The 13,349-nt window shown below is 45.3% G+C and overlaps 1 protein-coding gene across 7 annotated transcripts in view; it reads left to right on the forward strand.

Annotated features, from left to right (window-relative positions):
- The window catches only part of Cep57l1 (centrosomal protein 57 like 1), a 238,983-nt gene that overhangs the window by 107,794 nt on the left and 117,840 nt on the right, over positions 1–13,349 (forward strand). For all 7 annotated transcript variants that reach the window (XM_063253988.1, XM_063253986.1, XM_063253985.1 and 4 more), the window contains 4 exons: positions 163–272; positions 814–940; positions 1,190–1,393; positions 12,646–12,838. In XM_063253988.1, coding sequence (XP_063110058.1) covers positions 163–272; positions 814–940; positions 1,190–1,393; positions 12,646–12,838 — 634 coding nt within the window. The remainder of the gene's footprint in view (positions 1–162; positions 273–813; positions 941–1,189; positions 1,394–12,645; positions 12,839–13,349) is intronic.

Here is a 13,349-nt window from a genome sequence, read left to right on the forward strand (position 1 = left end):
CCTATCGTGTTTGTGTGTTGGGTTGACACGCATCAAGATGTTCTATTCATGCGTCTAAATGTGCGCTGGCTCATGATGTTTAGTTTTATGACAACTTGACTATGATTTTGTTAATAATATTGCAAATATTTGTGGAACTGAACTAACATTAACTTTTTATAGGACGTGAAGTATGCTGATTTTTCAACAGAACGAGATGAAAAAGACCCAGCTGCAAGTCTCAGACAAGTCTCTGCGACCGACGGGCCAGTCAGACAGAGAAAAGACGCAGGGTACAAAATTATTTTATTGGGGACTCAAGGAAATGATTTAAAAACAGTTGGGAAAATTGAGTGATTGATGAAGCCATGTTAACTAAAAATATCTGACATTGGAGTGGAAAGGGGGCTGTTAAAACAGGTCAGACCACTCAACGGACTTCTCACCTTACAACTGTGTTTTTCACAGGACTGATTGCTAAGAGAAATTTCTAATTTTATGCATGTTGAGTAGATAATTTCCCTCCAGTGCATTTTGTTTAATTTAATTTAATTTAATTTTTTGAAGCACGGTATTGCTCTGTAATTTAAACTGGACTTGAACTCACTCTGCAGTGCAGGATGGTCTCAAATTCCCAGCAATCCTCCTGCCTCAGCCTCCCAAATACTGAGATTACAGGCGTGCGACACCACGCCCGGCTTCTTCTCTCCAGTGCATTTTAAGGAGCAGCTATTGTGAAATTTCCTTAAGTTAAATAGCTGAACTTGAATCTGATGTGACTTTTCTGAACTACCTCGAAGTGAAAGATGTGTATTGTATTTCTGCTTGCTAAAGGTACAGCTTCAAAGTGGCGCTACAGCGCCTGGGCTTGGACGGGACCGACGAGGATAGCCCGGCCTTGCTGAGAGGGGCCCACCTGTCCTTCCTGTGTCTGCGCCACCTGCGGATCCGGGAGCTCCAGGTCTGTGGATACCCAGGACGCAGCATGTGGGGTCACCCGGAGAGGGGCGTTCCGGTTTCTCCAGAGCGACACGTTTTTATGTTTTCTCTCTGCTCTGACTTGGCGGTGGAAATCAGCCGTTTCTGGGAGGCTGTGTTCCCTTCTCCGCTGCTGGGTCTGCCTCCCTCCCACCTTGAGTCCCCAGGAGCGTGACCTGGGGTGGAGCAGAGTGGAGGGCACAGCCCCCATTGGGCTGTTTCTTCTTCTCAGCGCATCTGCTTAGGAATTCTCAACTACTTCAGATCTGTTGAGCGAACTCTGACCATCAGTACTTCAGGCCTTACCCTGGTTTCTGGGACACTGGTTCCCACCGCGGAGGACAGCTCTTGGGTAAACATCGCAGGAGGAGGCTTGGGCACCTCGCAAGGACTCGGAGCTCACCGCTATGTCCACGGGACGCCTGCTGAGCACAAGGTGAGCCCTTCCCTGTGCTGTTGCTTACTTGCTTATTTTGTTTGCAAACACCTTTTTTGTAGCACTTGGAATCACTTAATGTGATAGAGTAACCGGTGGGGAATTTATTGGGGAAACGGCTTATACAAAACTAGTAAAAGGAATAAATGACTTTCTAACCACAGTAAGACAGAGTGTCCACCCAAGAGCAGGACACCAAAAGGAGCTCTGGAGATTACCACAGGCAGGAAAGCTTTCAGCTGCTGGATTGTTGATTTTATAGTGAGCAAAGCTACCAGGAAGGGCCCTTTCTGTTACACCCTGCTGGCCCGGGACCCGTACAGAGACGGTTTTATAAGATGCTCATTGACATTGCTAGAGGTACTATTTAACCCTTTTTTGTTTTCTAAGCTCTAAGTGGGAAGGGAAGAGAAAAAGAGCAGACTAAAAACAAAGGTAGAAAAAATTAGAAAAACTTGAACGGGGGGCAGTGTGGTAGCATGTAATCCCAGCATTTGGGAAACTGAGGCAGGAGAATCCAGGGAGTGTGAGGGCAGGGCTATATAGTCAGTCCAAAGCCATGCACAGGGAGACCCTGTCTCAAATTACAAACAAGCAGAATTGAAAACAATTAGAAAGTCTTTTTCACTCTAAAAATCTATTTGCCTGGTAAATTTGATGTCTCTTGATTGTACTTTTCTATAGTATCTAAAATTTCAGCCCTGCCTAACGAAAGACTAGTAAGACAAAATCTATATTAAATCTCTTTCTTTGGAGTAAATTTGAGGATGCCTACATTTTAGTGGACTGTCGTAAATGCTCCTGCAGGATTTCATCTCAATCTGTAGAAAATTTATTCCTCAAGACAGAGTTTAACATGAACATAATCTTCTTAAAAGACACCAGCCTGACAAATATGGAAACAAAACCTATTCAGTTACCAACTGAGTCACACTGTGTGCCCGTCCCGTGGGGTGCCAGCTCTTACCAGTAACTGCTGCCCATACGCACACAGCCTCGAGCAGTTCGATACCAGCCACACATGTTGTTTAAAATGTTCTAGTGGCTGCATTTTAAGAGGGTGTCTTAGTTACTTTTTACTCATTGCTGAGACAAAATACCTGAAGCCCAAGTTGGGAAAGGAAAGGTTTATTTCTTACAGTTTTTGGAGGTTTCAGTCCACACTCAGTTGGCTCCAAGGCAGGCGGGCATGGCTGGGTCGCAGTTCATGGTGGCTGCAAACAGCAAACAGGAACCAGCAAAGAGCAAGACACACCTTCTTCCTGCCATTACATCACATCCTGGCTCCACCCCTTTGTGGGTGGAGCGTTGACACCATCAATCCAAGCACTAGACAATGAACCATCACAGATGCACAATGCAAACTCATGAGGCCTGGGGGGCCACAGACATAAACCATGACTGTGGTGAAGTCGATTTTAAGAATATAATCTGTTTAACTCAATGTATGTGAGATATTATTTCCACACATAATCAATATTAAGAAGGCATTGATAAGATGCATACTTTTTTTGGAGACAGGATCTCATCGCATAGCCCAGCTGGTCTTCAATTCACTACTTAACCGAGGCTGGCCTTGAACTCACAACCCTCCTGCTTTATCTCCCATGTGCCAAGATTACAGGCATAAGCCACCGCCCCAGCCCAGATGCACCCTTTCACACCAAGTCTGCAGTCTGTATGGATGGTGCATTTCAGCTCAGGGAAGCCACATGCTAAGCCTGCAATGGCCACGTAGGGCTATGAGCTGCTGGACAGTCCAGTTCAGTGTTGTTCGCCACTCAGCCGCACAGCTTTCTTCTCCGCCCTTCGTATCCTCCTGTCCTCTCTTGATCCTACTCCTGGGACCCAGTCGGTGCACCTCTCAGCAGGGCTGCAGAGGAGTTCAACACCCATGTAAAACAAATACAGCTTTCTTTTACTAAAATTGGTTCTACCACAGCTGTACCGTGTTATTATGCTAATCGAGCTTTTTAAAACTTTTTTTTTTAACCAGAAGGTCCTCTCCCGGTTTGTTTGTTCTGGAATGAGGATTGGGAGAAGGAAGAAATAAAGGAGGAAAGGATTGACCTTGACCGTCCTGCCACATTAACTGTAGGAAGAGCTTCTCACGGAAATGAAATATTTCTTTCCCTTAATCACAAACATCACAGGAATAGCATTATCTGTAAGAGCCACTAACTGCTATTATTTCAGGGTGAGGCTCGTGAGGCGGTAGCCTTCTGTCTTTGGTAAGATTGTGTGGCTTAGCTGCTGCCCTGGGGGTGGACTGGTCAGCACGCACACCGGCATGTCCAGTTCTCATGCAGGGGAGAGGCAAGCACAGACGCTAATCTGCTGCCCGGATCTCACAGGAGCTGGAGGCAGACAGCTGGGAAAGGACCCCTGAGCCCAGGTGGCCAGGATGTGAGGCCACGCAGGGTGCTGCTACCCCAGGCACTTTTGGGAACCGCGGCTGCAGGGAAGAGCAGGCCGGCCTGCGAACGGTTCTGTCTCCCAGGGTGGGAGGCCAGCTCCAAGGCCAGAGAGGAGCAGAAAGAAGTTGTAGAGGAGGCCGTGGCTCCGTCACAGCTTTGTGAGTTACTCCAGGATCTTTGCCCAGATGTAACCACAGTTATCCCTTGCTTGAAATCTTTCATGAATTTCCTGTTTTATAAGATACAGTCCAGGCTGCTTGTGACATTTACAAGGCCTGTTTCCCCTGTTGTTTCTAAGCTTCCTTCTTATGGCGTGGGGACGGGCGGAGCTGCTGACACCCCTGGGCCCTCTGCCACTCCCTTCTTCTCTCCTTGGTAAATCCCTGCTCTCATTCAGTCCGTGCAAATACCTCTCCTGGGGAGCCTTCCCTCTGAGCAAAGCCGAGCATGGCTGTGCTGACCGTGGGTTTATCTGTTCTCGGGGGCTGTGTGCTCACACCCACCCCACCCCCATTTACTCCCTCACACACTCAGTCCCCCGGTATTCCTGTGAGTATACCAGGAACTATTATAGGCCTTGGGAACACGGCAGTGCACAAAGTCAGCCTGTTCCTGCAGCTTTGGGAGCTCCCTGACGGAAAGGGGGAGACAGTAAGTAAGTGGCAAGTGTCACCTTTGGGGTGCTGTGCTACCAAAGCTTTCCCACACACCCTGGCCCTTGCCGTTGCATGGCCGGCTTTGGGTTTGCACGGTGAGCTGTGCGTGGAAATGTCAGTGTCTGTCTGCAACACCTGGGAGCGGGTCCATACTCCTGGTTCTCTTCTGCTTCAGGCAGTGGAAGGCACGTGAAGGGGGCAGATCACACGTGGCAACACCCTGGAACCCAGGTCCCTGCCGGGAGGTGGCACTGTAGAGAGCAACGGGTCCTGTAGAGGGCTCCGGATGAATGAGAAATTCATTTTTAGTGAATGAGCTAGTCTTTGTGGACTAATGAAGACAGTAAGAGTTACTGTGGAGAACAATGAAGTATAAAGGAAATAGAAAGTGCTAGAAATGGGTGATGGAACAGTGTAGTCATAAGTAGGGTAGGCGAGGAAGGCCTATGGAGAAAGTACTATTTGAGTAAAGATATGAAGGAAATCAGGAAGCAAACCACATGATTGGAGAAGAATGCAGACAGAGGAGAGAACCAGTGCAAAGGCCCTGAGGCAGGACTGTGGCAGGAACAGAAATGAATTCAGTGTGGCTGGAATGGCTGAAGGGAGGAGCAGTAAACAATGATGCTAGAGAAGGTTGTGTCTGACCTGTGAGAACTGTGAGGACTTTAACTTTGGCTGAGTGAAAGGGGAACCTTAGAAAGCTTTGTGCAGAGGAATGATATGATTTGACTTACATTTTAGCACGCTTGCTTATGTAGCGGAGACTCTATAAGAAATTGTTGCATTAATTGACCCAGATATGATGTGGCTAAGAACACTGCTTGGTACGGAATGGTCAGATTCTGAATGTTTAGTTGTAACCACTTTCTAGTCAACAATGACCAGCATATGCACAGCGGTGGCCCCATAAAATTATCATCATCAGCTGAAAAGTTCCCATCAGCTAGTGGCAGCATACCCATCGTGATGTCACACTGCCATTCATTACTTAGGTCTCTGTGGAGGTGCTTGTGTAAACAAACCTGTTGAGATACATTTAGATAAAAATTGCATATCACTGTGTTACAATTGTTACCATCTCCGTACAGTAACAGGGAAGGTTTGTTGCCTAGGAATGATTGACACCGTACATTTGTAGTAGCCAACACTGTCTAGGTTTGTGCAGGTACATTCTACAATGTTCACACAACAATAGAATCACCTAATGACACACAAGAATTGATTCTAAAACATGAGTCAGGCATGCTGGTGCACACTGCAATCCCAGTACTCACGAAGCTGAGGCAGGAAGATCCCTGCAAGTCTGAGGCCACCCTGGGCTACAAAGTGAGTTCAAGGCCAGTCTGAACTGCATCATGAGACCCTGCCTCAAAAAGGCAAACAAAACAAAACAAAACAAAATAATACCTGACTGTATTTTAAAGATATGACTAACCTATTTCTAGGCAGAGAAGTCAAGGCTGATACCAACATTTTGACTTGAGCATTTGGAATTTTAGAGTTGCCGTCTGGAGCTGTGGTTGGAGCAGGTTAGAAAATGTTGAAGATTCAGGGAGCAAAAGGAACTAGAGAACTAAATATGTGGCTTTCAGATAGCAGGTAATTTAAAAATGTTTATTTGACAAAAGAATGGCCACAAGGCATTAGTTGTGAGATTACAAAAAAAACATACATGAAAACTCCTCACAAAGTATATCGTAATATCCCAATGCAGAATGATTAGTTATAAATAATAATATTATACCCCCAGTCTAGGCAGGACAGTAAAGTAGAAGGCATTTTTGATCTTTATAAAAATTGTATTCAAATGATTAAATCATTCACCAACCATTTTGATTGGATTCTTAGGCTGAACTGTGATTGTAAGTTAATGCAAGATAATGTAGCAAGTAAACTCGTCAGATAAGTGCTGTTTATTATGTTGCCAAAGCCCTAAAGTTCACACCGACAAGTAATAGCAGGAACCATCAAGGAGCAGTCGACAAAGGGCCACCAGTTTTCCTGTAGGTACTTTTTTCCACAAATAGTTATCTTGGCAACAGTTAATTTTCAGACTTAAAAATACATATGAATCATTCCAATGGTCATATGATTTCTTACTCAAACAGATCATTACTTCCCTCCCATTCTTGCATTCTTCCAAACATAATAGTGAAGGATCAAATCTCTAGACCACAAAACCTTTGGAAGGAGGGGTCTTCCCCATGACCATGGAAAAAAGTTTTTTTAAATAAGAAAATATCACTGTGACTGAACTACAATTCTACATCAAGAATTAGACCATTTGGTCTTCAGAATGTGTCTTCTGCAGACACAGATGAACATTCCAGAAACAAGGGAGGGAAGAGCAGTGTTTGGCAAAAGGAGATGGAATATATGGTCTTTACAAGGTTCAAACAATAAAGCTCATGAAGGAGGGGGGCATTGACTACCAGGCAACAGTGGCCTCGGAGGTGGCATCTTGATGGATTACTGCGTTCCATCAGAACTCAATGCAGTAGTTATTTATTCAAAATCTTACAAAACTCCCCTGAATGAGAAGGAGGAAAGGTCTTTTCCAGCAAAGTGGATAAACAGAAACACATTAAACTGTCACTCTGTTTTCCTCAATAAGACAAATATCAACAGAAGCCAACACGGTGATGTTTAAATTGAGAAAGCTGTTAATTTTTGTGTACAACACATTATTTTCTCAGCATCTTTTCTGTTTTCTGTCGGCACTAAGATACACATACGTCATTTTATCAGAATCAGTAATGCGGCTTTTGGAATTCTAAGCAAAGGAGGACCCTAATTGTTATTATTATTTTCTTCATCAGTACCAGGGATTGAACTCACGACCGCGCACTTACAAGGCAGGCACTTATGCCTCTGAGCTATAATTGTTTTTTAAAGTGATGACTAAAATCAAAAAACAAAGCAAAACACAATGAAAACCGCAATCTTCTAGAGGAATGCTGATGAAATACCCTTCTGAGGAAACACTGTGCATGGTGGCTGTTACTTGGATACGCTCACGCTTATTTATTGGAAAACTGCTAAGTTTTCACATGAATAATTAAAAATCTAGAACTTTACAGACCAGTTTTAGAACAACAGTCCTGAAGTGGCTCCATCCACAGCTTTGATCTTGACGATTAACCATGTAACCCAAACTGCCATATGTGAAGCCTGCAGGGGACTCCTGCATTTGTAGAGCAGGCAATGTAGATCCACAAAGCAAGTGATGGGTCTGCGGAGAATCACACTGTGGCTGCTTAAAATGATACATTCTATATACTCTATCAAAACTGATTATTTAGGGAAGCTTTTATGACAGTGCCTAGAGGTGAGATGAAACATTGGAAACACTTGTTCCGTAGTTTAAATGACTCATGCATAACTACTAAAAAATCAGGTTATTTGTCTTAAAATATAAAATGTATATTATAAAAAGCCCTGATGATAACAAATGTTGGCCAGGATGCGGAGAAACAGAAATCTCTGCGTACTCTTGGTTGAAATGTAAAATGGTGCAATTACTATGGAAAACGGTACGGAATTTCCTCAAAAAGTTAAAAACACAGTTGCCATAGAACCCAGCACTTCTGTTGCGTGTTATACATTCAAGTTCAAACAGATACTGGTTCACCTTTAGCAGCGTTATTCACAATACCTGGAAAGGGGAAGCAACTAAATGTCCACCAAAAACTGAATGGACAAACCAAATATGACCTACACGGACTGCAAGACAGAATTCAGCTTTAAACTAGGGTGCAATGTTGACATACGCTGCGATACGAGAAACCTCCAGAGCATCATGCAGAGTATAAAACAAGCCGATCACAAGGCTAAATATTGCGTGACCCATTTACCTGAGTGCCTCAGTTCCTTCCCTGTCACTGGGACGCCACAGCTGAAAGGTGAAGAGGTTTGTTTGGCTCATGCTTGCAGTCTGTGGGCCTCTGCTGTAAGGCAGCACAGCATGGTACCAGTCGTGGCGGAGGGACGGCTGCTCACCTCAAGGTGGCCAGGAAGCAGGGAGGAGGAGGAGGAGGTGAGGGAGGAGCTGGGGGCGTCAGGTCACCCCGAGTGGCCTGCCTCTTCTGATCAGATCCCAGACTAGCTAACAGCAAGTCAGCTCTGATACCTCTGCAGTCCAGTTACATGCCACATACACAGGCTTTCGGTCCAAACCGTGACAGCGAGGGGCTGACAGTCATCACATTTGTGGAGATGGAAAGTGTACTGGGGACCGCCAGGGCCAGGGGTCAGGCGGGCTGTGGTGGGATGCAGAATTATCACTTGGTGGGTACAGATTTCCGTTTTTCAAGATGAAAAGAATCCTGGAGATAAATAACGATGGTTGTGCAAAAATGCGAGTGTACCAAATGCATTGAAATGATTAAGGTGGTAGGTTTCACACTGCACGCATTTTATTATACTAACACGTACATAGTAACGAACTAGGCAGTAACCTTTCTCTCATTACAGCCCTCACACGGATACTCTCGTTAGGCATTTTTCCCCCAGTCACCCTTCTCCAAAGAAATGATAATGCCAGAGAAATGCCCTATATTTACGCTCGGTGTGTATCTATGCTGTACACAGAGAGAGCCAGTCTCCTGAGCATTATCATTCTCATATAGAATATGTGTGAGGGTGGCGATGGTGGACCTTTTAGAGACAAGTGCTCAAACTGCAACCCCAAACCCACGTATTTATTGTAAAGTGACAACACCGCAATTAAACCTGAACACTGAGATTTAGGTTTTAGTTTTTTTTAAAAGCTTACACAGTGACATCTTTGTTGTTTGGGTTTTGTTGTTGTGGTTGTTGATGTTGTTGTTTTTTGAGACAGGGTCTCCCTATGTAGTGCAGGCTGGACTTTAGTTCACCACATAGCCCAGGCTGGCCTTGAACTCAGGCTTATGACTCAGTCTCCCGAGTGCTGGGATTATAGGCAGGAGCCACCACGTCCGGTTTACATCTTTTGTCTTAAAATAAAAACACAACAACAGAGCTTTTAATGATACCAAAAACTTTTTATTGAAAGGTAGAAGCTTGCGTTTGGTGTGCTTTGGCACAATTAATGCGATCTTTGCTGTTGTACACATGCTGATAACTTAGCACACCTCAGCTTCAGAGACTTGGCTCATGTGCAGAGAGAGCTCTTTGTACCCCCTTGGCACACATGTCATAGGTTTACCACCACTGCATTAGGCTGTAGAGACAAGAAATAAAAAATTTACAAGAATCAGCCAGGTATGGTGGTCCACGTTTGTAATCTTCACACTCGGGAGGCTGTGGTGGGAGGATCACCGTGAATTGAAGGGTGGCCTGGGCTACATAAACAAGTTCAAGGCCAGCCTGAACTACAGTGAGACCCTGTCTCCAAAAACAACCAAATAAACAAAAATTCTATAAGTAAAACACAGAATTTTAACTGGTATATGTTAAAGGGACAGGTAGATATAAATCACAAACTCAAAGAAACTTATATCCAAAAACTATTTTTAAAAAATGTATGCATGGGCTGGGGATTTAGCTCAGCAGCATAAGCACCTGACTTGCAAGCGTGTGGTTGTGAGTTTGATCCCTGGTACCGGTAAAAATACAAAATATATATATATATATATGTATATTTAAAAATAAAAAAGAAAATGATGATCAAGCTGAGGTTAGAAGATAAAGAAACCTTAAATAAGCAGAGAGGAGAAGAAGACCTTTCCACAGATCAGGGATGGCCTGTGCAAAGGATCTGTGCCCAGAGAGAGCACGGACTCTTTAAGAAGCCAAAGAAGACTCCAGTGGCAGAGCCTAGCAAGCCAGGTGGAAAGTGACACCACTACTGAGGTCTGGGTTCTGACAACGGTTTATTGTAAGTTGTCCTGTGCGTTACTGGACACTTAGCAGCATACCTGGCCTCCATCCTCAGGGACCAGACGCCTCCCGGTAGCACCTCCCCTTACGTTGTGACAACCAACATCTCTGTTCATGGCCAAAAGCGCTCTGGAAGGCAAAGTCACTCTCAGCTGAGAAGCACTGAGCGATGCCCAGATTATTACAGAGTTTTGCTTTCATTTGTGAACAGTGTGAAGCCATTCAGGGAAATTAAAGGGGAGAGGAGGATGACATAATCAGGACTGCGCCTCTAAAAACTCCTCTGCCAGCGTGAGTAACGTGGGGAAGAAGGAAAGCCCAGGCCAGAGGGGACACGCGCAGGCCAATGAACACTCCAGCTCATCTGGAAACTGCTAGTCCAGTACTTGTGAAAGATAATCACAGCTTGGCTGGGGTGGTGGTGAAAAGTAAAGCGGATGAATTTGGAGATAAGTCAAACCAGCAGGACCTGGTGACAGACTGGACAAACGGGGTGGGGCAGAGACATCAAAAACAATCCAGGCCAGAGCAAGTGGGTGGATGACGGTGCCGTTTATTAAACAGGCTGGCGGTGGCCGAGGCTCTTGGAGGTGGATTGCTTTGCCTGGACATGTTGAATCTGAAGGGCCTTGGAAATGCCCAAGAACACACACCCAACAAATAGACGTGTGGGTCTGGGGTGCTAGGAGTCTGCACTTTCAGATCTAACTGGGGGAGCAGACGTTCTAAAGGTGACATCATATGTGTAAGTGGTGGAAATGTATGTCAATGCCTGGGGAAGAAACATAGGTGGAAAAGATGAACCCCCAGAAGTGAGTCTTGGGTGGCCATCATTTAGTGACTTCATAGAGAGAACTACACCTCGAGGTGCAGAGAGCAACTCGCTAGAAAACTGGGGAGATTCAGGAAAATGTGGAGTGCCAGGCACCCAGGGAAGAGTGGGTTAATCAGACAGTACTAACCTGTACTGAGTAATCCTGAGAGGTCATGGGTGACTAAAGGGTGTTTGCTGGAGACAAAGTTAGGGCCACTGTTGGTCTCTTTGCAGAGTGGCTGAGGTGGTTTGATGGGGCCAGGAGGTGAGGAAGTGGAGACGTCATAGATTACATCCTGAGGGGTTAGACCCCGAGAGACAAAAGCTGCACTGGGGAAATGTGGAGATGCTTTAAGCAGGAGGGAGGTGAACATGTCAGTGGCTACTGGGAGATGCACGAAGGGAACTGATCCTTCCAAGGCGGGAGGAGTGGGAGTCAAAGCAAGGGCAAAGCCTTAGAGACCAAGGCAGGAGGAAAGCAGAATTTGACAGGCCAGGAGCGAGGTGTAGCCAGGAACAGGAAGGAGTGAGACTCATTACAATTCTTAGAAAGCAGCAAGCCCTCAGGTGTCCAAGAAAAATAACACCTTTGAAAACCCCTTCCTGGTACCAGTTTCCTAAGCCTGCTATCACAGAGTACCACAAACGGAGTAATTTCTTTTCTCCTGGATCTGAAAGCTGCAACTGCCAAATCAAAATGTTGAAGGCTCTACGAATATCCTTCCTGACATCTCCTGGCTTCTGGTAGTTGCTGGCGATCCTTGCCAATCTGTAGTCCTTCTTGAACTACAGCTACGTCACGCTAATCTTGGCCTGTCTCTGCCTGTCTTATCCTCGAAGGGTGCCTCCAAATTTCCCTCATTGTTACACCCTCATCTCTAATTATACCTGCAAAACATTGCATCCAGTAAGGTCTCCTTCACAAGTTCCAGGTGGACACGGATTTCAGGAGATACTGTTCAACTCAGTACATGACACTGTGCTAATGGATCTTAGAAGTACTTCGAGAATTCAACAAAGATGTTGTCAATAGCTAATGTTTATGATCCGAAGTGCCTTGCCTGTGTAGTGTCACACGCTCTCCACAACTATTGTGTGCATGACATTTGCACTGTCCCTGTTTTATAGATGAGGGAATGGGACCTCACTGTAGCTTGGAGCTGCCCCAGGGTGGTATCCTGGCAGTCGGGGCTGCAGTCAGCACTCTGGACTCCAGAGACTGCCTTTGCAGTGGGCTCCATGAGCTGCCCTTCTCTAGTTGCTCTTGAATTGATCCGAAAAACAAATTTATCAGCTAATTATCCACCTCAGAATCTACCCCTCCTTACCACCATTCTTGTTCATATATTTTTCTGTGCATACTGCTTTCTTATACATTTACAATATCAGCCCCGTGTTGACAGCCCACTGTGTGTGAGAAGCCTGCCGCCTGGTCTGTTTAGGCTAAGAAAACCATAGCTCTCCCTTTCCTAACTTCTGGACTTGGTTTCCTTTGCTCAGGTCCATAGCATCCAGTTCATGGAGTTTTCGGAAGTGGACAACCAGGATGACCACTACAGCGTAGGGGCCGGCTGTATCCACACCCAGGACCAGCAAGGGGCGTACGTCATGTATGACGAGGCCTTGAGGGACCTGCAGGACCTGGAGGCAGAGCTGCTGCTGGTGGGCAGCCATTATATTAAGAAAGAAAAAGGTAAGAGGTCAGAGTTTGGAAAAAATCAACTGGTAGAGGAATGGGACGGAACGGAATCAGCATATATCATGTACAGGTGCAAAGTCCCTGTGGTGAATGGGATCATTATGTATGCCTAAAATGTGCCAGAAAACTTAAAACACAGAAGGAGAGGGGAACAAGCCAGACACAAACCACTTCTGAGTGATTTCTGCAGTTTCCTTTTGAGTCCTCATTCCTGAGCATGTCTTCACCGGGCAAGTGTGTGGCACACCAGGCAAGTGTGTGGCACACCAGCCAAGTGTGTGGCACACCAGGCAAATGTGTAGCACACTGGCAGGGAACTGAAACAGATACCTGGAGTTTGGGCTCATAATCACGTTGCTAATTTTATACTCTTTTGGGGAGGGAGGAGAAGGGATTTTAAAAAAATAATTAAAATATATTATGTATGTATCCCAACTCCCCATGGTGAATGTAATCATTTTGTACTGTAAACATGTATTCATAAAATATAAATTTATACTCTTTT

Source organism: Cavia porcellus, unplaced genomic scaffold (genome assembly GCF_034190915.1).
Source record: "Cavia porcellus strain 051 isolate PalLab524CR breed Dunkin Hartley unplaced genomic scaffold, mCavPor4.1 scaffold_7, whole genome shotgun sequence".
Taxonomy (NCBI): Eukaryota; Metazoa; Chordata; class Mammalia; order Rodentia; family Caviidae; genus Cavia; species Cavia porcellus.